The sequence below is a fragment of the Cherax quadricarinatus genome, chromosome 13 (genome assembly GCF_038502225.1).
Source record: "Cherax quadricarinatus isolate ZL_2023a chromosome 13, ASM3850222v1, whole genome shotgun sequence".
NCBI classification, from domain to species: domain Eukaryota; kingdom Metazoa; phylum Arthropoda; class Malacostraca; order Decapoda; family Parastacidae; genus Cherax; species Cherax quadricarinatus.
In genome coordinates, this window is record NC_091304.1 from 47256517 (window position 1) to 47283645 (window position 27129).

A 27129-nucleotide genomic window follows, 5' to 3' on the forward strand; every position below is an offset into this window, starting at 1 on the left:
CTTATAAGTTAAATGATGTAGAACTTAGCCATACAGATTGCGAAAAGGACTTGGGGTTATGGTGAGCAGCAACCTTAAACCAAGACAGCAATGCCTAAGCGTACGTAATAAGGCAAATAGATTACTGGGATTTATAACAAGAAGTGTAAGCAACAGAAGTCCAGAGGTCATACTGCAGCTTTATACATCATTAGTAAGGCCTCACCTAGATTATGCAGCTCAGTTCTGGTCTCCATATTACAGAATGGACATAAATTCGTTAGAAAACATTCAGCGTAGGATGACTAAATTAATACGTAGCATTAGAAATCTTCCTTATGAAGAAAGATTGAAGACTCTTAAGTTACATTCACTTGTTAGACGAAGAATGAGGGGAGACCTGATCGAAGTGTATAAGTGGAAGATAGGTATTAATAAAGGGGATATTAATAAGGTCTTGAGGATGTCTCTCCAAGAGAGAACCCGCAGTAATGGATTTAAATTAGATAAGTTTAGATTTAGAAAGGACATAGGAAAGTATTGGTTTGGAAATAGGGTAGTTGATGAGTGGAACAGTCTACCTAGTTGGGTTATTGAGGCTGGGACTTTGGGTAGTTTCAAATTTAGGTTGGGTAAGTACATGAGTGGGAGGGGTTGGATTTGAGTGGGACTTGCACATCAGAGCTTATTTCTTGGGTGGCATTGAAAATTGGGTTGGGCAAATGTTTTGTTAAGTAAAAAGACACAAGTGCAACTAATGTGACATTTATTGTGGCAACGTTTCGCTCTCCAGGAGCTTTATCAAGCCATTACAAACAATACATGGACACAGGGTATATAAAGGCTCAGAGTGAGGTGAATACTAGTGAGGTACCATTTCGATGTTCACTAGTGGTAGTAGTAGTAGTAGTAGTAGTGGTAGTGACAAAAGTAATACAATATGGTAGAGCAATTAATTCGTACATGAGTAAAAGGATATAAAAGCTATTACTTGGGTAACATAAAAATAGGTTGGACAAACATAAACTGGAATGAGGCAGCTTGTTTCAGTGTTCACTCTCTGTTCACTCTCTAGCCTGACATCTATAGTGGGCAAGTTATTAGAATCAATTATAGGTGACATTATCAGAAGTCACCTTGAAGAGCATAACTTGATAAATGAATCTCAGCATGGATTCACGAGAGGTCGTTCCTGCCTGACAAACTTACTGACGTTCTTCAATAGAACATTTGAGGCAGTTGACAGTGATAAGGAATATGATATTGTTTATTTGGATTTTAGTAAAGCCTTCGACAGAGTACCTCACAAGAGACTCTTAAGAAAAGTGGCAGCTCATGGTATAGGAGGTAAAGTTCTAGCATGGATTGAGGCATGGCTTACCAATAGAAAGCAGAGAGTTACCATTAATGGAGTGAAATCTGAATGGGGATTAGTCACTAGTGGCGTTCCACAAGGATCAGTTTTAGGCCCTCTCTTGTTCATAATTTACATTAATGACCTTGATGAAGGGATTACTAGTGACATGAGTAAGTTTGCTGATGATACAAAGATAGGCCGTATAATTCACTCTGAGGAGGATATCAATGAACTCCAGGACGATTTGAACAAATTAATGTCTTGGTCTGAGAAATGGCAGATGAAGTTTAATGTGGATAAGTGTAAGGTACTTGCCCTTGGTAATGAAAATAACCCTCGAAGCTATAATCTAGGTGAAGTAGAGCTTGGTCACACAGAATGTGAAAAAGACTTGGGAGTCATGGTAAGCAGAAATCTAAAGCCAAGACAGCAGTGCCTCAGTGTGCGCAACAAGGCCAACAGATTACTTGGATTTATCTCAAGAAGTATAAGTAACAGAAGTCCAAAAGTTATTTTACAGCTCTATACATCACTAGTGAGGCCTCATTTAGATTATGCTGCTCAGTTTTGGTCCCCTTACTACAGGATGGACATAGACTCATTAGAGAACATACAGAGAAGAATGACTAAAATGATTTACTGTGTAAGGAACCTCCCGTATGAAGATAGACTTAAAGCCTTAAATCTCCACTCTCTGGAGAGGCGTAGAATGAGGGGAGATATCATTGAAGTGTATAAGTGGATGACGGGCATAAACAAGGGAGACATTAATAAAGTACTGAGGGTGCCGAACCAGGTAAGAACCAGGAATAATGGATTTAAGTTGGATAAATTTAGATTTAGAAAGGACATAGGTAAGTACTGGTTTTCTAACAGAGTTGTAGATGCGTGGAACAGTATTCCCAGTGGGGTGATAGAGGCTAGGACCTTGGGTAGCTTTAAGAAGAGACTGGACAAATATATGAGTGGGAGGGGCTGGGTTTGATTGGTGTTGGGGGGTGCGGGAGTTGTTTCTTGAGTAGCTTTAGGTAGATGTCGTTTTGATAAGGACCTGCCTCGTATGGGCCAGTAGGCCTTCTGCAGTGTTCCTACATTCTTATGTTCTTATGTTCTAACAGGAGAGACTATGTGATGGCAGGGTTTACTGTTTTCAGGAGGATTCTTGCTAAGACTTCGGAGATGGTGAAGCTGCCGTTGTTTTGTTTAATTGTATTCGAAACAGCGATCAGTGCTGATTCAAGGCACTTGCGTGTGCGGAAATTAGTTTCTTTTATCACTAATTGGGCGTCTCTGAATTTCATAAGATGATTGGTGGAATTTCGGTGTTGTACACAGGCGTTGTTTAAGTTGTCGTTCCTACATGCGTATATGTGTTCATTGAGGCGGGTGTCAAGGTTTCTTGCTGTTTCACCTACGTAGATCTTGTCACAGCCTCCACAGGGTATAGTGTAAACTCCTGCATTGACTGGTTCGTGGTGCTTGGGTTTTGTCCTGGTTAGATCCTTTATTGAAGTGGTAGAAGCGATGGCGACTCTGGTGTTAGCTTGTGAAAGTACTTTTGAGACGTTTAGTGCAACCTGGCTGTTGGGAAGAATTATAACTTTGTTGGGAGCGGTGTTGATGCGTGGAGAATTGATGATCTGAAGAGCTCTTTTCTTGCAGTCTTGGATGAAAAAAGAAGGAAATTGTAACTCAGTGAATGTTTGGTGAATGTAAGTACATTCCTCGTCAAGAAACTCAGGACTACAAATTCGGTATGCTCTTAGGAAAAACCCGATGATGATGCCTCTTTTGGTCTTGGTATCTTGACTGGAATAGAAGTGTGTGAGATCATTTTTATTGGTGGGTTTCCGATAAACTTGAAATCTTAGGTTGTTGTCTACTTTGTGAATGAGGACGTCGAGGAAAGGTAGCTTGTCATTGGACTCTTCTTCTAGTGTAAACTGAATCGCTGAGCCTTGCCTGAAGATCCCGTACATCAAAACGTTTTGGAGTTATTACGAGGACATCGTCCTTTCCTCGACGTCCTCATTCACAAAGTAGACAACAACCTAAGATTTCAAGTTTATCGGAAACCCACCAATAAAAATGATCTCACACACTTCTATTCCAGTCAAGATACCAAGACCAAAAGAGGCATCATCATCGGGTTTTTCCTAAGAGCATACCGAATTTGTAGTCCTGAGTTTCTTGACGAGGAATGTACTTACATTCACCAAACATTCACTGAGTTACAATTTCCTTCTTTTTTCATCAAAGACTGCAAGAAAAGAGCTCTTCAGATCATCAATTCTCCACGCATCAACACCGCTCCCAACAAAGTTATAATTCTTCCCAACAGCCAGGTTGCACTAAACGTCTCAAAAGTACTTTCACAAGCTAACACCAGAGTCGCCATCGCTTCTACCACTTCAATAAAGGATCTAACCAGGACAAAACCCAAGCACCACGAACCAGTCAATGCAGGAGTTTACACTATACCCTGTGGAGGCTGTGACAAGATCTACGTAGGTGAAACAGCAAGAAACCTTGACACCCGCCTCAATGAACACATATACGCATGTAGGAACGACAACTTAAACAACGCCTGTGTACAACACCGAAATTCCACCAATCATCTTATGAAATTCAGAGACGCCCAATTAGTGATAAAAGAAGCTAATTTCCGCACACGCAAGTGCCTTGAATCAGCACTGATCGCTGTTTCGAATACAATTAAACAAAACAACGGCAGCTTCACCATCTCCGAAGTCTTAGCAAGAATCCTCCTGAAAACAGTAAACCCTGCCATCACATAGTCTCTCCTGTTATACTACACAAAGCACAGAGAGTGAACACTGAAACAAGCTGCCTCATTCAGTGTTCAGTGGTCAGTCGTCACGTGAGGTCACAGACCCTGAGCTGCTTTGGGGATTAGCGTGGACGGTTACAAAGCATGGCTTGCTTCTGCAGTGTTTTAAAAACTGAGTTTGGAGAGTTGAAGGAGGAGGTCTTGCTTCTCCAGGAGGAGATTAGGAGGCTGAAGGTCCACCTCAATGGGCCTGGGAGAGAGTGTGAGGTGGTTGGAGATGTGGGGAATGAGGCTTCTAGCAGTGAGGTGCAGTCTGTCTCTCACTGTGAGGAGGCTGTAGGTGGGGAGGTAGCAACGGGTACCAGCAGTGAGGTGCAGCCCAGCACCTGCTACAAGTGGCGAGTTGTTCACAGTAATGGGAGGCGCATCAGAGTAAGGAAAGTTAAGAGTGAAGATCTGAAGGTAGGAAATCGCTTCTCTGTTCTCCAGGATGAATGTACTTCAGTGGCCAGTGAAGGTAAGGGTACTACTGCCCCTGCTAATGAAGGTAAGCGCATTCTTGTGGTTGGTGACTCTCAGGTAAGATATGTTGACCGTGCTTTTTGTAATAGGAATAAGAAGATGAGAGATAGAGTGTGCTTCCCTGGAGCTGGTGTTGGGGACATTGTCAACAGACTGGATAATATCATGTCAGGTAATGGGAACAAGCCCATTATCTGTCTCAGTGCTGGTGGAAATGATATTGGGAAGGGTAGGAGAGAAGAGCTGCTAGATAAGTACAGGTCAGCTATAGATTTCATTAAGTCTAAGGGAGGGATCCCAATCATATGTAGCATCTTGCCTAGAAGGGGAGTAGGAAATGAATGGTTGTCTAGGGCAATTGGTGTAAATTGCTGGCTAGACAGATACTGCAAGGAACTTGCAATCCCATTCATTGACAACTGGAACAACTTTTATGGCAAACATGATATGTATGCAAGGGATGGGGTTCATCTCTCTGGGGCAGGGGTGGTAGCACTTGCAGACTCGATTGAGAAGGCCATTGGTGAAATGCCTATGATTTTAAACTGATGGAAGATAGAGGTATGGGTGTGTGTGGGAAACAAGCAGGTTGCAACACTAGGGTTGGAAACAGTAAATGTATAAAAGGCATTCAGCATGAAGTTATAAATAAAGACAATAGAACAGGTCAGAAAACAAAGGGGGACAGCAGAGGGCAGCAAGGGACTAGCTCCCTTAAGGTTTACTATACTAATAGCAGGAGTGTTAGAAATAAGATAGATGAGCTAAGATTAATTGCAAGTGCAGGAAACATAGATATTATTGCTATAACAGAGACCTGGCTCAATCTGAAAGATAGAGAGATGCCATCTGAATGTCACATACAAGGCTATAAATTATTCCACACTGACAGGGTCAACAGGAAAGGTGGTGGAGTAGCGATGTATGTCAGAGACAATTTAAATTGTTGTGTTAGACAAGATATTAAATTAGAAGCGTCAGCCACTGAATCTGTTTGGTTACAGCTTCTCGAGGGCCGAGAAAAACTAATTTTGGGTGTGATTTACAGGGCCCCAAATCTTGATAGGGAGTGCAGTAAACTTCTATGGGACGAAATTCGTAAGGCATCTACATACGAAAATGTTGTGCTAATGGGAGATTTCAACTATAGACAGATTGACTGGAGCAATTTGACAGGAAATTTAGAGTCGGGTGACTTTCTTGATACGATCCAGGATTGTTTTTTAAAACAGTTTGTGACAGAGCCAACTAGGGGAAATAACCTCCTTGACTTGGTTCTTGCCAGTAGGGAAACACTAATTAATAATCTTGAGGTTAATGATGAGCTTGGGGAGAGTGATCACAAATCACTCAGTTTTAACATATCATGGAATTCCCCTAATAATGGCAATCAAGTCTCCGTCCCTGACTTTCGCTTGGCTGATTTCATAGGACTGAAAAATTACTTAGGTGGGCTGAACTGGAATGACCTGACTAGGGGTCAGGTAGGTGGTGATGGTTGCCGATATGATGCTTTCCAGGGCATAGTTCTAGCTGCTCAGTCAAATTATGTTCCAAATAGGGAAATCAGATCAAACAAAAATGATCCTAAATGGATGAACAATAGATTAAAATATCTGATTGGTCAAAAGAGAGGCATATATAGGCAAATCAAAAGAGGAGAGGGGCAATTAAGAAATCGATATATTCAGTTAAAGAGAGAAATAAAAAAGGGAATTAGAAAAGCAAAAAGAGATTATGAGGTTAAAGTTGCAAGAGAATCGAAGACTAACCCAAAAGGATTCTTTCAGGTATACAGAAGTAAGATCAGGGACAAGATAGGCCCACTCAAAAGTTCCTCGGGTCAGCTCACTGACAGTGATAAGGAAATGTGTAGAATTTTTAACACATACTTCCTCTCAGTTTTTACACAGGAGGATACCAGTGATATTCCAGTAATGATAAATTATGTAGAACAGGACGATAATAAACTGTGCACTATTAGGGTCACAAGTGACATGGTCCTTAGGCAAATAGATAAATTAAAACCTAACAAATCCCCAGGCCCTGATGAACTGTATGCAAGGGTTCTAAAGGAATGTAAAGAGGAGCTTAGCACACCTTTGGCTAATCTTTTCAACATATCACTACAAACTGGCATGGTGCCAGATAAGTGGAAAATGGCAAATGTGATACCTATTTTCAAAACAGGTGACAGGTCCTTAGCTTCGAACTATAGACCAATAAGCCTAACCTCCATAGTGGGAAAATTTATGGAATCAATAATTGCCGAGGCAGTTCGTAGCCACCTTGAAAAGCATAAATTAATCAACGAATCTCAGCATGGTTTTACAAAGGGACGTTCCTGCCTTACGAATTTATTAACTTTTTTCACTAAGGTATTTGAGGAGGTAGATCATGGTAACGAATATGATATTGTGTATATGGACTTCAGTAAGGCTTTTGACAGGGTCCCACATCAGAGACTATTGAGGAAAATTAAAGCACATGGAATAGGAGGAGAAATTTTTTCCTGGATAGAGGCATGGTTGACAAATAGGCAGCAGAGAGTTTGCATAAATGGGGAGAAATCAGAGTGGGGAAGCGTCACGAGCGGTGTTCCACAGGGGTCAGTGTTGGGCCCCCTGCTGTTCACAATCTACATAAACGACATAGATGAGGGCATAAAGAGCGACATCGGCAAGTTTGCCGATGACACCAAAATAGGCCGTCGAATTCATTCTGACGAGGACATTCGAGCACTCCAGGAAGATTTGAATAGACTGATGCAGTGGTCGGAGAAGTGGCAGATGCAGTTTAATATAGACAAATGCAAAGTTCTAAATGTTGGACAGGACAATAACCATGCCACATATAAACTAAATAATGTAGATCTTAATATTACGGATTGCGAAAAAGATTTAGGAGTTCTGGTTAGCAGTAATCTGAAACCAAGACAACAGTGCATAAGTGTTCGCAATAAAGCTAATAGAATCCTTGGCTTCATATCAAGAAGCATAAATAATAGGAGTCCTCAGGTTGTTCTTCAACTCTATACATCCTTGGTTAGGCCTCATTTAGATTATGCTGCACAGTTTTGGTCACCGTATTACAGAATGGATATAAATTCTCTGGAAAATGTACAAAGGAGGATGACAAAGATGATCCCATGTATCAGAAACCTTCCCTATGAGGATAGACTAAGGGCCCTGAAACTGCACTCTCTAGAAAGACGTAGAATTAGGGGGGATATGATTGAGGTTTATAAGTGGAAGACAGGAATAAATAAAGGGGATGTAAATAGTGTGCTGATAATATCTAGCCTAGACAGGACTCGCAGCAATGGTTTTAAGTTGGAAAAATTCAGATTCAGGAGGGATATAGGAAAGTACTGGTTTGGTAATAGAGTTGTGGATGAGTGGAACAAACTCCCAAGTACCGTTATAGAGGCCAGAACGTTGTGTAGCTTTAAAAATAGGTTGGATAAATACATGAGTAGATGTGGGTGGGTGTGAGTTAGACCTGATAGCTTGTGCTAACGGGTCGGTTGCCGTGTTCCTCCCTTGAGTCAATGTGACCTGACCTGACTAGGTTGGGTGCATTGGCTTAAGCCGGTAGGGACTTGGACCTGCCTCGCATGGGCCAGTAGGCCTTCTGCAGTGTTCCTTCGTTCTTATGTTCTTATGTTCTTATTCCAGTTTATGTTTGTCCAACCTATTTTTATGTTACCCAAGTAATAGCTTTTATATCCTTTTACTCATGTACGAATTAATTGCTCTACCATATTGTATTACTTTTGTCACTACCACTACTACTACTACTACTACTACCACTAGTGAACATCGAAATGGTACCTCACTAGTATTCACCTCACTCTGAGCCTTTATATACCCTCTGTGTCCATGTATTGTTTGTAATGGCTTGATAAAGCTCCTGGAGAGCGAAACGTTGCCACAATAAATGTCACATTAGTTGCACTTGTGTCTTTTTACTTTACATATTGTCGGTAATTCTACCAACTTTATTACAAATGTTTTGTTAGTGGGATGAATTGTAAAGGACCTGCCTAGTATGGGCCAACAGGCCTCCTGCAGTGTTCCTCCTTTCTTATGTTCTTATGTTCTTATAAGGCAGCTTTCAAAGGGTAAATTATTCGGACGACGTGACTCACGCAGTCTCTGGCTTTCACTGTGGTGGCTTAAATGGAAAGGAATTTTCCTATAAATGACCTAAATCAATGTAGGCTGTGCTCTTCCACTGCCTCCTACGACATGAGAAGGAGGTTGATATAAGCTTGATTAAGAATGTTGTTACTGTTCTCAGACCAGTAACAGCAGAAGACGGAGGATCGAGGCTTGTCCACTTAACTGAATTATCTACATGAGCTAACTAAGAGCTTTACAAAAGTAACTTTTGATGGTCCTGATTAGCTGCGTATGACCTAGCTGGAATGATGTATGAGTCGGACATTCCCGTATTCCTTCCACTTTGCAGTGTTACAATTGCAAACACTTTGACCATACTCGGGATGAATGCAGGAGCTCCTCTTGAATGTGTATGTGTATGCATATGTGCCTAGTAAAAACACCCGTTTGATTTTATTTTACTAATTTTAAATGCTAAACCCATTATTATTATAATCATACCTAAGCGCTACATGCAGCGCTGCAGGGTAGGGCGTACTAAAGGTTTAACATGCTTGTTCAGAGACTTGCGAGGATGGAGCTAATAACAGAGATAGAACGGTGAGGAGTACTAAAAGAAATATTATTAAAGTTTGTGTAATAAATCTGTTGGTGTCAAAGAGGGTGCTGAACCCGTATGGAGCATTCAGCGTAGTGGAGAAGTGGAGGCTCGATCCTTTGCTGACAGACAGACACACGTTACTTTACAAAACACACTTATTTCTAAAACCTGTTTTGGAGTCGTGAGGTGTTGTAATTGTGGGAATGTCCGCAAGACTAATGACAGCTGTTGTGTAGCGTACGTGATGGCGGCGTCGCTCCTACATATGGTGTATGTTGAGAGGGTTGTTTTGAAGAGTAGATTAATGTCATGGGAAACCGCTAAACCCGTATGTCTTGCAGCGACTGGGAACTGGAAAGCAATCAAGTTTGATCCAAAGAAAGTGAGGATAGCTCTAATGCTATGGATCAAGAACCCTGTACCAGGAGGAGGCCTGCCTCACATGGGACAGTAGGGCTGCTGCAGTGCTCCTCCTTTCTTAAGTTCTTATGTTCAGTAAAGGTGTTTCCGGCTTTCACGTTTACAAATTGTTCTTACATTCATTAGAGAAAAATTCTCCTGATATGGGTCTGTCATGACACTCGCTGTAGTGTTAGTGACCGTTGTTTTACTAGTCTGATTCAATGGTCAAGGTGCCCTTAATTTTAAGCTTTCTGGGTGTTGTGTGTGGTCAGGATGAGTGCTGTGTAGGCGAGGGCGAGGATCTCTGGTTCTCCGTCTTTGCCCGGTTTGCTCTCCCGTCTTCACCCCTTCCGTAGGGCTCTGTCTGCCGGGAAGATGGTTCAAGTTGGGGTTCTCCCCGGATTGGTGAAAGGAGGGTATACCGCTTGGGCAGCCCGTACCCGGGAAGGGGTAGGAAGTCTGGTCGCCCGGGAGCTTGGCTGGAGGCGGGTGGCTCTGGTACATCCCGCTGACACCGAACTGGTGCTGAGCTAAAGGTCATATTACTTATGGGATGCAGTACCGACAAGCTGATAAATAACGCACGCGAAATACTGGGGTTTCTTTATTGATGAATCGTTTCCCCTGCTTCAATCGAACACAGGAGAATATACCACAGCATACAGTAGTGGTAGTAGTTTTGAAGTGAAGGATTCTTGATCTTAGAAATTGGATTTCTCCTCCCCTTCCTAGGATCGAATCTGATTGCTTTCCATTTCCTAGGCGCCGTATGACCTTTACGGGTTTGGTATTCCCCTATATTCAGTAATGATAAACTGATAAAAAACGTTTGCCACATGCTTCTGTGTAGGGTTACACCTCCGTTACTGTTAAGGATCTAATATAACAATGGTTATAAATGACCATAATTTTTAAAGGGGTGGACCGGTAAGCCAGCGGAAGGCCTCGGTCAGATGACCAAAAGCTCCAAAGGCGGGTTATCATCTGACTAAGACCCGCGTCAGGAAACATTTGTCCTGTTTCCTGACGAACCTTACCTAACCTAACCTGTTAAGGATCTCTCCTTACCCCCACCCAGTCTCTCAAGAGGAGAGACACTTGTGCAGCATTGGGGAATCTTTACTGAGGAAAACGTTCGTCATACAGTGGTTTCATCAGTCCAATACAAAGAACATTAGAAAAAGAGGTGATTGAGATAATCAGTCCCTCAACCTGGAATCGATGTGCTCACTCAGTCAGTCTTGAAGAATGGTTGATAGACTGAACACAAAACTGATTGACTGGACACATCGATTCCAGGTTGAGTGACTGATTACCTCAAACTCCCCTTTTTTCTACTGATTTTCTTTGTACTGGACTGACGAAGCCACTGTGTGGCGAAACGTTTCCTCAATAAAGATTCCCAGATGTTGAACAAGTGTCTCATTTCTCAGGAGGGTGAATCTCCTGCCCATATTAAGGAACACGTGGTTCGCCCTCGGAGGGGTCCTTTCCACGCTGCCTCGCAGGGAACTCGCTCCAGCACAGGCCTAGAGGAGGACTGGAGGGGAAGGAGGGTGTAGTTAGTGTTAATACTTGCGCGAATCATACATCGCTGCCACACTATTTAAAAAAAGATGGTGTAGCGCGAGGATCCTGGCGTGGCTGCCATGTGACCAGCTCGCCACTCATCATGTTAGCTCATACCAGAAGGATGTGCCTCTCCAACCTGTTTACTCAACAGATCAAATATATATCTTGATCCAATTGCACTTCATTTTTTTTTTATCGTTTCCACTTGGGTAGTCTGACAGCCGATGACTTGAGTAATGATTTAATTCAAGAAGGAAATGATGTCATTGTATTTTTACTAATTGTTTATAAGTATTAATTTCATTTGTAATGATATGCAAGTCAGGTCGAGATTTAACAATGTAGAACTTTGAAGGTAAACTATTGTGGATACCAATAAAATTCTTAACGTTTATTGTTCTACGTAGCAATGTTATTTCTTTCCCTAAATTAGGCCTCCTGCCTTTTTTTTTATATTGTTGTAAACAACGTGGATATTTCCTCCGATGTTTGCTTTATACATCCCCTCAAGGAAGGTTCCTTGATGTTGGTGAAGGGCTCTTGATTTAGGGAATTGGATCTGTGCTCCAGTTCCCCGAATTAAGCCTGAATGTCTTCCACATCCCCTCCCCCCCCAGGCGCTGTATAATCCTCCGGGTTTAGCGCTTCCCCCTTCATTATAATAATAATAAAGCTTTATACATATACGTGAATGATTTCTCTTCTAAACATTTCGTTTTCCATATTTTGGAAAAAAAAAAAGTTGGTGAATTCCAGGCTTGGTATTATTATATTTCAAACTGAGACACAAAGCCTTGTTCAAGGCTTTGAGACACGAGTGTATTTGATTTTCACCTCTTTTCCTCAGCACATAAGTGCTAGGTAATTTTTTCACTAGTTTTTTTCTATGTAAGCGCTTGTTTAATCAGAACAATTAACTGTTATAATTATATTCACAAGTAAGCAAGAAGCTCATTCTTTCTTACTCAAATTTCAATTAGTTGTCTTGTTTGGGTAAAGGGATATAAAACAAGCATTAAAAAAAATAAACAAGTATTATTTTATTAGATTTTTCGTACACCGAATAGACAAATTCAGCGATGGATGTGGTCTAAAGTATTATAGAGTATTATTTATACAGCAGCTGTTTCCACTCTTGTTATTAAAGAAGCAGAAGGGCTTGGGAGAGGCTGGGTGTGGAGACGCTTGGCTGAGGTTGCACTAGGTGGGCATATTGTTGAGAAGTATTGCTTGAATACACACATCATGGCAGGGGTTTTGAGAAAGGAGAGGAGGGGAACCGGGATGTGATAGCCTGAGCTTGAGAGAAAGACTGTAGGTGAGTGTTGGGATGCGGTTTACGGAACGTTCTGAATGGGAAGAGAAGACGCTGTGAGAGGGAAGAAAGGAGGGGATAAACTGCGCGCAGCTATATACAGGCACACCTCACGCTGCTCTTGTTCCACTCACTTGGGTAAGCTAGTCAAACCAAGAAGCAACGCGGGTGATAGGGTTACTTAAACACGTATAATTATCCCAATGGATCACACACAGTTGTCCAAATACCAAGACGTGTGTCCGGCCTTCATCACCGAAGTATGGAATGCTTCAAGGGTAATCTAGCTAGCATTTATTTAACCTAGATACCTAGATATGGGTTGGCATTCAGACGTAGTCTGAGATGGCATACTCAGATATAAAACATGTTTGATTGTTCTGTTTGATTAGTTGACGATATTACAGGTGATCTTCTCAATATTTAGGATAATTACTGTAAATATATGGCATCGCTACCGTGTGATTATCTGTATACCACTTCAGCCTCTATGGAGTCCAGAAGAAAGACAGGATGGTGTGAACAAAAATCTTACAAAAAAAATTTTTAATTATAAATAATGATAATTACAATACAGCCAACTTGTAGACATCACTTTAACGAAACGGGACGCATTACGTACAACAAATGACGTCATGATAAGTCAAACGAATAACCATGAGGGGACAAGCATACAAATAAAATGGGGAGAGGGGAAAGGCTCTCATGTGACAGACGAACAAATAAGGGTAATCAGTGGCGATGAAGGTGGTTATCAGGTACCATTATGAGTATGAGGCACCATCCTGCTGGAGACAGTTTCCAGTTAACGCCGAACCACCACACACATACAAGCGACATTTAAAACCAGCCTGTGACGGCATTTTAAATATTAATATTTTTTTTTTGGGGGGGGGGGGGGGGGCATGGAGGGGGCAGGGACACGAATGTAGTTACTGCATTGTCAATATTAGTAAATTATAACAGACAGTAAACTGTTTTAATTTTGTTATTTGCCGAAATAAATCGATCAAGAACAATCATTGACTAGATACCGAGTATCAAGTGGTATACCACACGAACACAGACTGCATCGCTACGCACGAATTACCTTCGTTAACGTGGTGGGTCAGCACTACTGATCAGTACACCGAAAGTCAAGACACATCCCTGACTTTGGGTGCACTTGTAACTACACTCAATAATTAGTGTTTCATAATAAATTATATCTATTATATGAAAAAACAGGAAGATGGATATATATATATTTATATATATATATATATATATATATATATATATATATATATATATATATATATATATATATATATCTATATCGTGCCGAATAGGTAAGACTGGTCAATTGGCAAGAACGCATTTAAAATTAAGTCCTTTCTAAAATTTTCTCTTATGCGTTTAAAGATATATAATTTTTTTTCGTTAGATTCGGAATGATTTTTGCGAAATTACTGCATACACAAATTTTCCCTTGCCTTATTCGGTAAGAAGAGCGCTGTTAAGCCACAATAGCAAGTTTTACCTATTCGGCACAACATATATATATATATATATATATATATATATATATATATATATATATATATATAATCCATCTTATAAGTAACTCTATTTTTGACAGTTTTTAACTGCAATATATTCATGAGCATAATACATAAGCAAATATTAAAATGACATTTAGGAGAGCGAGTAATCTACCCAATGAACATGATTATTCTACATAAAATGCACTTTATTAAAGACTAGTATCACATATCAAGACCATAGGGATGTCAGCTCTATGGCCAGAGTAAAGAGATGACAAGTGGCCTAGACGTTTTAAACCCTGGAACCAATTACTACATTTTATTATATACAGATTATGATACGTAATTGTCTTGTATGTATTTATTGTCTGTGTTATTGTGATTGCAAAACATATTAATTCCCCCCAGTTAATATGCATTTATTGTCATAATTAACCGATAATCAAGGGAGAACCTCGTCTAAAACACTTAGGCCACCCTCATCAAAATACACTGTGAAAATTTGAATCATGTGGAGCAATATAATAATAAACTAATTCACTCAGGAAAGTGCTTATGTTACGAATATATGTTGTTTGCAGCATATTTCTGGCTAGTGGAATCTTCGACGAGGTTCCGGTGTCTCTTACGAAGGACTCTCCGAAAGTGATGTGAGAGTATGCAGGTCTCCACCCAAGATGCCTGAAGATGGGCGACATCTGTAAGTAGCCTCTTTAACATCTCGCTTAAGTTTTTGGTGGGTGAGAGACATTTAGCAAGGCAATAAGTAGACCCTTTAAAACCCGGAGCCGAGGTGTCTTCACTCTAACCTAGAAATGATGCTCATTCAACGCTACACCCGAGCTTTAGTCTACTCAGGTTTGTACACAATAGAGACCCACTCATGTATCCTCTCGTCGAGCTGATGCACCGTCATGGATCACCTGGAGGAGGTGCTCGGGTCCTACTGGCCAGCCAAACTCTACAGAGAGAGAGAGCACCATGATGCGTCATCTGTTCGTCCTGAGCTTACATGAACGGGTCTTGCATCACTAGGCCTTGCTACTGACGTAAATAGTGCCACCCTCTGCCGACTATCTGCATTCTTATTCTCCTTATAAGATTTTGAAAGGCATTACTTTATGATATTAAAAATTACGTTGAAATTATTAATGTCAGGAGTGTTGTTTCATGGGGGGTGATTCTTCATTACTTAAGGAGCAAGACCTGTGTGTGGCTAGTACCTGGTATTGACCTCTTTTGACTTGGCTACCATTTCTGGGAGCTTTCTGCCTAACAGGGTTGCTCTCCTCCTTGTGATCATGACATACACTAAACACAACTGACTCCTTGGGAGCCTATGGGAAACTAATACAAGGAAAATTTCAATTTACTGTTGAAATTTGAATAAATGAAGGCAGAGAATAGATGGTGGGTGAAGGAGGCCAGGGTTACCACCCCGTTCACTTCCTCAATATATATATATATATATATATATATATATATATATATATATATATATATATATATATACAGCAGTGTTGCTCTGCCTCTCTTGCTAACCAAGACAGAGCAAATCAATCACCATTTATCACATGCACACGCACAAGCATACATATACTCAAAATACAGCCCTCTTGGAGCTGTAACATTAATAAAAATTTATTAGAAATATACATAAAACTTTTGGAATGTCTGACTTTACATATAAAAAAAATAAAGTCCTTAAAAATTGACGTGTATAGTTCGTATCCATTCCTAGATACGGGAAAGAGCTACGATGCCTAGTGACATATCTACTGGTATCTAACTGCCTACAGTTGGTTAAACTAGAGCTTGGAGCACCGCCGCCTCTCCCGCTCTCCCGAGCACGCGCACACACCGTCTGTAGACATTTCCGACAAGATACCCTGGGCGCCATGGTCATTTTATCGCTTCATACATTTTACCCACATAATATGGCGTCAGTTTTTCTGCCTCGCTCTCGTCCCCTATGCGGCAGCAGTTTAGTATTTGGGGATGCCATTAATGGCGCTACAGAAGGGGTCACTTAATTAACTTTAGCTGTTAATTAATACGAGGCGTCATAACAGAGGTAGAGCCATAATTACGCTCTTGATGTGAGTGGGGGATCGCGTGCCTAGCCTGGCGTCCCGTGACGCCATATCAGAGGTGAGTGTCCCGAGGGGCCAACAGATGGCAGCACCCTCCATTACCCTAATGAAAACATAAACTCCCCAACCTTCTGGAAACTGTGAAGGGGCGCTGTTGGGGGGACGCTTTCTGCGTGTTATTCTCTCGCCGTGGCTAGTAAACTCTGGGCAAAATTGGGCCCCTGTTACCGCCAGGCACAAAGCTCAAACTAGCATGTGACGCATAAAATATTATGGCATTCTGGACTAGCTTACTAGTTTCAAACTTGATAAAAAGAAGTATTTTCTAGAGCAAACTAGCTCGATTAGAGTCATCTTTCGTTAGCTTTGTACAGATACTTTTATTTATATATTCTTTGCATATAATCTCTAATGTACATATATCTGTTTACATATATATATTTATATATATATATATATCATTATGGCACTTAGTGAGCATTAGTTGATGGCTATACAAATGTTAGGTTCGTACTACATATTTAAATTCCTCAGTAGCAAACTAATTTGTAGTGTCGTGTTCTCCATGAAGTAATTGAATAACCTTTGTCTTCAGGCTTCCCAGTCTTTGCTTATTCAGTCCATCTCCTTGTTAAATATGCAAGATTTGTGGTACAAGAGAAAACTCTCTCTATGAGAGTCTGGCTTCTGGAGAACGAGTTCAGTGTCATCAGCGGTGAAGCACGACACATTATCATGAACGACAGGTTTAGTTTTTCTCCCTCGGTGTTTAATCTACACACCTCAGAAAACAGGAGAATGTGGGGGGAAGAGAAAAGACGGGGGAGAGTACACGGGAAGACGGGAGAGTACACGGGAAGACGGGCCAGTACACTGGAAGACGGGAGAGTACATGGGAAGACGGGACAGTACACTGGAAGACGGGAGAGTACATGGGAAGACGGGAGAGTACATGGGAAGACGGGAGAGTACATGGGAAGGCGGGAGAGTACATGGGAAGACGGGAGAGTGCATGGGAAGACGGGAGAGTACATGGGAAGACGGGAGAGTATATGGGAAAACGGGTGAGTGCATGGTAGGACGGAAGGTAGAGACGACAGGAGAGAGTCGGAAGGAGCAACTATATGAAGTTTAATTATGTTAATAAAACATATAAAAGAGAAATAAATAAACCAAAAGGAATAGACAGGAAGAGAGAGAGAGAGAGAGAGAGAGAGAGAGAGAGAGAGAGAGAGAGAGAGAGAGTGTGTGTGTGTGTGTGTGTGTGTGTGTGCGCGCACGGCAGACGTGGCAGATGAAAGAGGGTGAGGCACCAAGAACGAGTGTCTTTACTGAGACACATCGTGACAACCTGACCATTGGGAAACACAGCGACCCTTCTGTTGATCTAATGTACGACCGCACTCTCGCTGCTGTCTGTCCCCTCCTCGCCTCCCCAACCCTCGCTTACTTCGCATGCTGCTTTTTATATAACTAGTCACAGCAAAGTAGCTTGCTTAAGTATAAAAAGAACTTTCTGTCTCTTTAAACGCTTCTTTAAAAGGAGAAGAGATAGAAGTTTCAGGAAAAAATGTAAATTAATGTTTATTTTTTTCTTCATGAGACGTTTACCTACTGCCAGCATTTTTAATATACATTGTATAAATTCTGCCAATGGTTTATTAATTTTATATTGATTAATTGAAATTTAAGTTTTGCTATGAGGTGCTGTTATGCCGGGAACTTGTAACCATTATAGTGCTAATTAGTCCTGATATGGTGGACAGCGGTGAACCATTCTGGGTGAGGGAGAGGAGGATTGCTGAACAGATGGCGAGGAAGGGTTTATGGGGCTACCCTTCAGGGTGATGTGTAAAAGGATGGAGTGGGGAATGGGGCGACAGTCATTGAGAGAGAGAACCAGGTACTGCCGGCACAGGCTGCCAAAAGTGCCACCCCTATTTGTTTCCACATTTTTACTGTCTCGTCTGTTTTGCCTGGGTCTGACCGTCGCTAATTATCATGGCTTATGCACGAGTTTTGAAGCAGTTCATCCCCCTGCCTGTTATTGAGCGACGCAACGAATTTATACAAGATTAAGTAGTGGGTGAGGAGCGGGAGTGTGTGGGCGCGTCGGGTGCGGGCGGGAGGGAGACTCCTGGTAACTTGGATCAGGCTTGGGCACCGCTTCCCAGCCTTTGTACACCGAGAATGTATGTACACTGTGGGCGTGTGGGCGGTTACACGCTCACATGCCGCTTCATGTGAAGACTGAGGTGATCCGAACGGGAAAAAGCTCGTTCACACAGACGGCACTGGAAGGGTCGGTCGCCCGTGTGTTTACGAAGATGCCGAGTCAGTTCGTCAGACCGCGCAAACTTCCAGCCACAGCCCTTCCAGTTACACATATAGGGCTTCTCGCCTGTGTGAGTGCGCAAGTGAGCTTTCAGGTGAGATGACTTCGTGTAGGTTTTGTGGCAACCCGGGTGTTGACATGTGTGGGCCGTGATCTTTTTTCGACTCGTTGGTTTCTTGACTACCTTCGGCTCTGCTTCGTCTGGCGGAGGGGGCGCTGGAGGCTCACGGTTGAGTTGTTTGCTGCGTTCGGAGCCTGTAAGTGTGAGAGCCTGGCACGAAGGTGTTGTGGTAACGGGAGTAGACAGTAGTTCAGACAAGTTAGGCGAAGACGGTGGTGTCATGACCTTTACTAGTGTGTGAAGGGTCTGTCTGGTGAGGGCGTGAGTGGTGAGGGGTGTGGTGTTTCCCAGGTGGGTCATGCAACCGGATACTCTAACACCGGGTGGGAGCTCCTCGTTGTCCGGGGATGCGGGTGGGGACATTTGACCGTGTGTATAAGTAACTTGTGTTACACCTTGCAAACCAGGGGGAGGTGCAGCTGATGTGGGCACTGGGACAGCGAGGGGTGGGGCACTCTCTCCTTGCCGTGGCTGTTGTAGCTGCTGCTGCTGCTGTTGCTGCGTTCCAGTAACGGCAGACACTGGTGGCAGTGTGGTGCCATATGTATTGAAGGTGAGGGGTTGGGCTCGTGGTTGCAGAGTGGTAATGGAGGGCAGCTTTGTGGGCGCCTCAGGGAGAGTAAACTGGAAATGCTCCTGAGCCTCGTGTTTGGGTTGTGACGTCGTGGTGGGGTCACCACAGTAGTGACCCTCGGCTGCACTCTTGGCTAAGGCATCTAGGTCCACGAAATCTTCTGGCTGGACCAGCGCTGGGGCTTCCATCACGCTGGGATTGTACTGTGAACCGTTCATCTCCTCAGTCACGTAGGCTTCCACTTCTAACCCCTCGACGTATGCGTGATACGGAGACGCATATTGACCATGGTAACTCGTGTCCATGGGCGTGGAGGCTGGAGACGTGCCGCGATACAGTTGGTTGTCGTCACTAGGAACGTTATAACTTCCCTGGCTTTCATCGCCGCCTCCTAGGCCACTAAGGAGGGTCTCATGCTGGGGGCAGAACGACGTGTACTGTAGCGAGTGAAGACGTGGCGTCAGTGGCGCTGTCAGCGCCTGCGATAAAATTGATGGCGTCTGAGGTAATGATGGCGCTGTGAACATCGTAGACGATGACGACGACGAAGACGACGACATGGGCGTGGCAAGTTGGTCAGAAGTGTTGTCGACAGCCAGGAGTGGCTCCGGGTCAGCTGCTCCTGCGTCCCCCAGCAGCACCGTCTCTATGTCCTGCCACATCTGTGGAAGAGAGAACACGTTAATATCTCTTCACTTGCAGTTAATAAAATAATATGTACCTGCATTAAATAACTAAATCGCTAATATACTTACATTTACCCTGAAAACAAGGCACCCATTGACATAGATTAAGTAACGTAAATTGAACAATAAATAGGAAAACTCCATTTTGTTAAAAAAATAAATAAAAAAAATGGCAATGCTAATGATACGACAGCCTCAGAAAAAATCGTGTATAAGGCTAGTTGCGACAGGCAGCCACCAACAGCGACCACCAGAAGTAGCAGCAACCATCAGCTACAGAGACAGAGACCATCGCATCGACCAGCATCAGCAGCAGCAGCTATGACACACATATCTTTATATAACAAAGAGAGGCGAATATAATAATTACATCAAGAGTGTAGTACAGTGCATCTTAGCTCCTTATTTTGAAGTCATAGGCTGATGTTACGGCTCTCCTCACTCGCTACGAAGAAAGTCATAAAGACCTTCTTCTTCTTCTTCTTCTTCTTCTTCTTCTTCTCATTGAAAACCACTATTACTTAAAACGGGTTCACTGTGGGTTTTTATTGGCTCTGCATATATGTGATTTACACGAGCAATTTCATAGCAGGCTGTAAATTTTTTATTGCCTAGAGATACGACTACAGTATAAGACGTAAATTTAAAGTCTATCAACAACCCAGCTTGACCTCCGCCTTCCTCCATGAAGATAGCGCAGGAGATGGAGAGGCTGAGAGGACAAAAGGATGGTGGAGGATGAAGAATCGAAAATGAGGCAGGTGAGGAGAAGAGGAAGTGGTCTCAGGGAACGGAAAGAAGCAGAGAACGGGGATGGTAAGGGTAACAGATTGAGAGAACTTGCGACTGAACTCCAAAATTTATAATAACGGAGGAGTATCTACCAGTCCTCTGTTAACTGCAAACTGTATGATTGCGACTTTTCTAGGGAGATTCCTGGTGCCAGTGAGGATCTCCTGATCCAAGAATTATCCTTCCCTTCCTTGAATCGAACTGGATTACCTCCAACTCCCCATGCACTGTACGACCTATATGAATTCAGCGCTTCCCCCTTACGACGACTGTGTAGTTGTTGAAGTAGTAGTGGTAGTGGTAGTAGTTGTTACGCAAGCATCAGCATTAGTAAAAGTGGAGAAAGTGGTAACAGAATTAGTCGTGGTGTTAGTACTTGTGGTCACAAAAAGTAATGATAGGAAAAGCAGCAGTATAAATTATAGTGGAAGCTGAAATTAGGGTGAATTAATGGAAAAGTGGTAAAGTTGATTTATTTGCGAGTCTACTGTATTATCTGAGTCTCTACTTAGTCTACTATCATGACTCGTAGGATCATCTTTTTTATGCAGTTGTGATCTGCATGTAATTCCGGGGGATTATTAGTAAGAAAGATGGCAGAGTAAGAGGGAAGAGAAGGATTGGGGTAAAGGGTGATAGACACAAGACGACCTTCCCTTCGATGTGTCGATAGCTAGGAGCACACACTTGGCTCGTGCGTGTGCGTGCGTGTGCACGCATGCACGTACGTGCAAAAAAAAAAAACACGCTATTTCTCCTCGTGTACGTGCACTTAGAGGCTTGAAGCCCCGAGCTGGAGAATACTTGCAGCTGCCGGTATCCTCCACACTCATCATTACAGACTAATGCAGGGTATATTTCAATTATACTGCGAATAATAATGATGCATTATCATTATCTGGACCAAGACAGCAGCTAAGCTCTGTGCATAATGATCGTGGCTGTGAAAAATGCATTTTGCTGAAATCAATATAATGACGCTTGAGATCGCAGCCACCTGATCACCGCCACAGATTACCAGTTAATTGATCAGCTCCTGGTCCACAAGATCACCCCAGGGCATCCTCCGTAAAGCCCATACCTGCCTACACTTACCGTGAGACATGCCGCTTTGGGTACTACAGTGGTTTACTTCTCTCTTGCTCCTACTCAGTTTGCCTTACTTAATATTCATCAACATCCTCATGCGTGATGGATGAATCCTCTTCTTAGCATATTTAATGTAGGTAATGTCTTGAATGATATCTAATGGCAGGCATTCATCCAGGTAGCTAACACTTATAATCAGTTTGTGCCCCTTACTTTTGGGCGTATTGAGTTCGGGAGATGGTTAAGTTCCTGTAGTGTGAGCTCTTCTTACTGAAGTTCTTATTAGCATTCCAGTTTGTGTGTAGGTAAGACGATATCAGGGAGCAGTTTTAATGCCCAAAGTCCTCCCGGGCTGTGGACATACACCGGACTTCGGGCCGCTATCAACAACACTTAACAATTACGTCTGGCCTCAGGCCGGGGTTACCAGGACACAGCCTTCTGTGAACCCGCTTACTGATATAAAGAATCAAGTTATTCTATTTACAGAAATTTGCTAGTGGTTACATTTCTGTGTTAGTTTTAATAAATGACAAAAACATATAAGTATGCAGCTGACTGCTAGGTGCAGTCTGTCAGCTGACTGCTAGGTGCAGTCTGTCAGCTGACTGCTAGGTGCAGTCTGGCAGCTGACTGCTAGGTGCAGTCTGGCAGCTGACTGCTAGGTGCAGTCTGGCAGCTGATTGTCAGGTGCAGTCTGGCAGCTGACTGCTAGGTGCAGTCTGGCAGCTGATTGTCAGGTGCAGTCTGTCAGCTGACTGCTAGGTGCAGTCTGGCAGCTGATTGTCTGGTGCAGTCCAGCAGCTAACTGCTAGGTGCAGTCTAGCAGCTAATTGCTAGGTGCAGTCTAGCAGCTGACTGCTAGGTGCAGCCTAGCAGCTAACTGCTAGGTGCAGTCTGTCAGCTGACTGCTAGGTGCAGTCTGACAGCTGATTGTCAGGTGCAGTCTAGCAGCTAACTGCTAGGTGCAGTCTAGCAGCTGACAGGCTCGTCAGTAACAGGCAGATGAAAGTATTCGCTGAGTCGTTATAGCAGGTATTCAGGCCCTTTCTTACTCAACCTTACATATTATCCAGCACTTAAAGATCAATCATCCGATAATATTCATGTATTTCCACTCTCGACTGCATTGCACGAATATCCATTGCACGTATATCCATTGCACGTGTATCCATTGGCTTGATAGCCACTGCATGTATATTCATTGCACGTATATCTATTGTATGTATTAAATTGCGATAGAAGAATGTGCATGAGAGCGGCATCAATAAAGGATATGGCAAAATCTTCAAGTGGATGTAAACCAAGTCTTTCATTGGGTCACAGAAATCAATACGACGATCAATGAGGTGAAATTTCTGTTACTCTGTTATTGAAAAAATGAGTAAATAAAAATTAAAGCAGATAATGTAACTGAATTTGAAACACACAATAGAACGAATTACTAATGTGAGAAGTGCTTAAGAAAGATAATACCCAATATAAAAACAGTTTTATTATCACGACCACGAGGAAAATAATAGATTGGAGAACGAGAACCTTCAAAACAAGGAATGCCAGACTGATAATGATTCTCTTCAAGTCACTTGATCTCTCTAGAGTGGAATATTGAAGTACAATAACAGACCCCCCCCCCCCCACCCATTTGAAGGAAAGAGAACATGAATGGGTACAGAGAACCTTTGTAGATTACCTCATTCTCCTCCTGTTCTTCAAGTTTCTCCTACGTATGGACTGATGAAGCCACTGTGTGGTTAAACATTTCCTCAATAAAGATACCCAAGAGTTGCACATGTCTAATTTATCAACAGAGAACCTTCAATGGACGTATACACTGAAAACGTTAGAAATCTCTCGATCTTTACTTCCTGGAACACATGCGATAAAGTTACACTACAATTTACATCTGAAAAATCTAAAAAGTATTGATCTCAAATATGCACACTGAAATTACTCCCTACGAAAGCAAAATATTTGGTAGACAGTGCAAAATAATTTGAGTACGCTCAAAGACAAGTGAAAGCGGCCCAAAACTTTTCAACAGCCTCCGATCACTCCAAGAGGGATTACCAACAGACCCAACGCTGCCATCAAGAGCAGTAACAATCTGGTTTATCAGGTGTTGATCTACCAGGAGGCCTGGTCTGGTACCAGGCCGCTGGGGCGTTGACCCCCGAAACCATCCTACAAATATCCTTCGGCTGTCTTGTCGAGAGTAACTAGTATTTTGAGAGAGAAAAAGAGGGAAACCTAGACTTATCGATCAACCGACCCAAACAACGAAGTCATCCAGCGAGGTGCGCAAGCTTGGTAAAGGGAAAACAACTTTGTTTTATCAGATTGCTTCTTAAGGAAGCATTATTGCATAACTAGAGTCTGAGGAAGAACATATCTTCGCGTGGCTCTCTCTCTCTCTCTCTCTCTCTCTCTCTCTCTCTCTCTCTCTCTCTCTCTCTCTCTCTCTCTCTCTCTCTCTTTCTCTCTCTCTCCCTCTCTCTCTGGCTCCCTCTTTCAAGCTCCACTCTGGGATCTCCTCCTCGACACATGTACTATGTAACACTGTTAACACCGTGTCGGGTGCTCTACTAGCTGGCTCGTCAGATCCACCTTCAAATGGATCTTATTAACGAAAATATCTGTTGTAAGAGCGGCTAATGGTATAGGATATTAATATTTTAATTATGGAAAGGTGAAAGGCAGTCTGGTCTACTTTCAAGGAAGTTTCCACTTCTTCTTTAAGTGGGTCCTTGGTGGCGTTGCCAGCCTTGCAGGTGTTGAGTAGGGAAAATGTGAGCCAGACTGACAGCTGTTACTAGTAGCGTAAAAGAAAATGGTCATGATACAATCGTAGACTCCAGTTATCAATGTTGATATTACAATTACTTGGCTGTGATGGGAACAAGCCCATCCCTTCCTTGGCTTATTTAGGGAAATCCATTATGGTAATAGGTAAAAAGACCTGGAAAAAAAAGTTTGTTATTCGCAAGAATATTTCTCTCTGATGCTAAGTCTGTAACTTCAGTATTCAGTCCTGGTGACTTCTGAAGGTTCTTTCAGTAAACTTGAAGACGCTACTCATAAATGTAATTTATTCCCATCATTTGTGCGTTTTTCCAGTTCCAAAATAGACGTAAAGTGACTTGGTCGGAAAAAAGGGCAAGAAGTGGGGAGTGGAGGAACTGGAACAGTGGTTGTGGTAGGGGTTATGGTGGTTGGTGAGTAGTAGTAGTAATAGTAGTAGTAGTAGTATTGCAAGTAACACGTGATTTACTGGTTATGTAGGAGCTTTTAGTAAATAAGCTTTCAGAGCATCTTGCAAAATGTTAGAAAAGCATGCTGAAGTTTTCAGTGGCTGTATTGAGTGTGGTGAGAGCAGCAGCAGCAGCAGCAGCAGCAGCAGCAGCAGCAGCAGTAGCAGCAGCAGCAGCCGCCGCCGCCGCCGCCGCAGCAGCAGCAGCAGAAACAGTGAGGGTTTAGTGCAGGAGTAAAGGTGATAAAAGCCGTGGGGGTGGATATAAGGAACAATAATACAAACGATTTTTTTTTGTCAGCGGTGCAATACACCGAAGATCACCAGAGAGACAGCAGTTGCTGTCTCTTTCTCTCTCTCTCTCTCTCTCTCTCTCTCTCTCTCTCTCTCTCTCTCTCTCTCTCTCTCTCTCTCTCTCTCTCTCTCTCACACACACACACACACACACACACACACTAGCATGTTTAGACTGACAACACTTCCCCTACACCCCCTGATGGGCTATAAACACACGACCCCACCTCAGCCCCCACTTCCACTTCACACCACATGACCCCACTTCAGTTCCCCACATCAGCTTCAACACCCCATAACTCCATCTCATTCCCCTCTTCCCCGTCCTCATCAACTCCCCATGGCGCCGCCTCAGCCACCTCAACACCCCATGACTTCAGCCCGAACATAAACATAACCGGAAAAAATACAAATACGTTTTTCCCATAATGATGTGAATATAATTTGGTTTCACGTGGCCAAACATCCATTTTGCAACCAGGTTTTCATAATAAACTTTTATTGCGTTTATTAGTGCTAAGTACTCGCATTTACGTATATTAGTTGACCAAAATAAAATAAAAAATATAGAGAAAACAATTACTTTTCCAGTTTTACAGCCATATTCGTTTAACCAATTAAAACAACAGCAACCAAGAAAGCGCAATATTGTTGCATGTGCAACAGTGAATGTTACTTTATCTCACTTCTTGTATACATGCAGTTACGACTTGCTTCTGCATATACACCACAGCGTAATAACATCACGAAAAACGTGATATATAAATATGCATAATAACCACAGCGGAAAAAAATTAGTTATTTTCCAAGCGCTTTCGTTAATATTACTCTAACGTTCTCAAGACCCTTAGCGCATGATGATGGTGATGATGATGATGATGATGATGATGATGATGATGATGATATGGTTTGTTTGCAATTTTGTCATTACGATTTCGTGAATCAAGAGTCACCCTACCTTGAAAATGTGAGATAACGAAAGCGCTTGGCATATTCCTACCTTACGTTATGATTTTTTTTTTTATTCGCCGGTATTCTCCCGGCCCGGGTCTTTTCCAAGTAGTGGTGACCCGGCCTTGGCTCCCTATCTGGGGAGTGTCTCGAGACTTAAGTCTCCCATGGGAGGAGGTACAGTACCTCCTCATCTTTGGGACCAAGTGTCCCCAGGCCTAGCCACATTCCCCGCCCTCACGGGGCTCGTAGGGAGAAGCTAGGCCTCTGGTCTGCCATCTACCCCGCCTCAAAGGGGCTCGTGGGGATGGCAGTCTTATGAGCTGCAGATGGTAGCAAGCTCAGGCCTATGCGCCTTTTACGTTATGAGTGTTACATACACACCTGGTGGCCTGGTGGTTAACGCTCTCGCTTCACACGGTGAGGGCCTGGGTTCGATTCCCAGCCAGAGTAGAAACATTGGACGTGTTTCTTTCCACCTGTTGTCTATGTTCCCCATCAGTAAAATGGGTACCTGGGTGTTAGTCGACTGGTGTGGGTCGCATCCTGGGACACTGGCCTAAGGAGGCCTGGTCACAGACCGGGCCGCGGGGGCGTTGACCCCCGGAACTCTCTCCAGATAAACTCCAGATAAACCAGTATCCTCGTGATTCACTTGATTCAAGCATTACCACACGATATCCAAAATAGATACTGACACTGGTCGTGAGTAATAGGTAACAAATAATTGTAATTAATAGACAATCCACTTTTTT

The 27129-nt window shown here is 42.8% G+C and overlaps 1 protein-coding gene and 1 long non-coding RNA gene across 2 annotated transcripts in view; one reads left to right on the forward strand and one right to left on the reverse strand.

Moving 5' to 3' along the window:
- The first annotated feature begins 16732 nt into the window (after positions 1-16732).
- On the forward strand, positions 16733-18195 carry LOC138852645 (uncharacterized). Its single transcript, XR_011391968.1, has 2 exons — positions 16733-17346; positions 17383-18195. It is a non-coding gene; the product is annotated as an uncharacterized lncRNA (long non-coding RNA).
- LOC128688570 (Krueppel-like factor 5) overlaps positions 17340-27129 on the reverse strand; it is a 546357-nt gene continuing 536567 nt past the window's right edge. The window contains exon 2 of the mRNA XM_053776446.2: positions 17340-19974. Coding sequence (XP_053632421.1) covers positions 18502-19974 — 1473 coding nt within the window. The 3' untranslated portion in view covers positions 17340-18501. The remainder of the gene's footprint in view (positions 19975-27129) is intronic.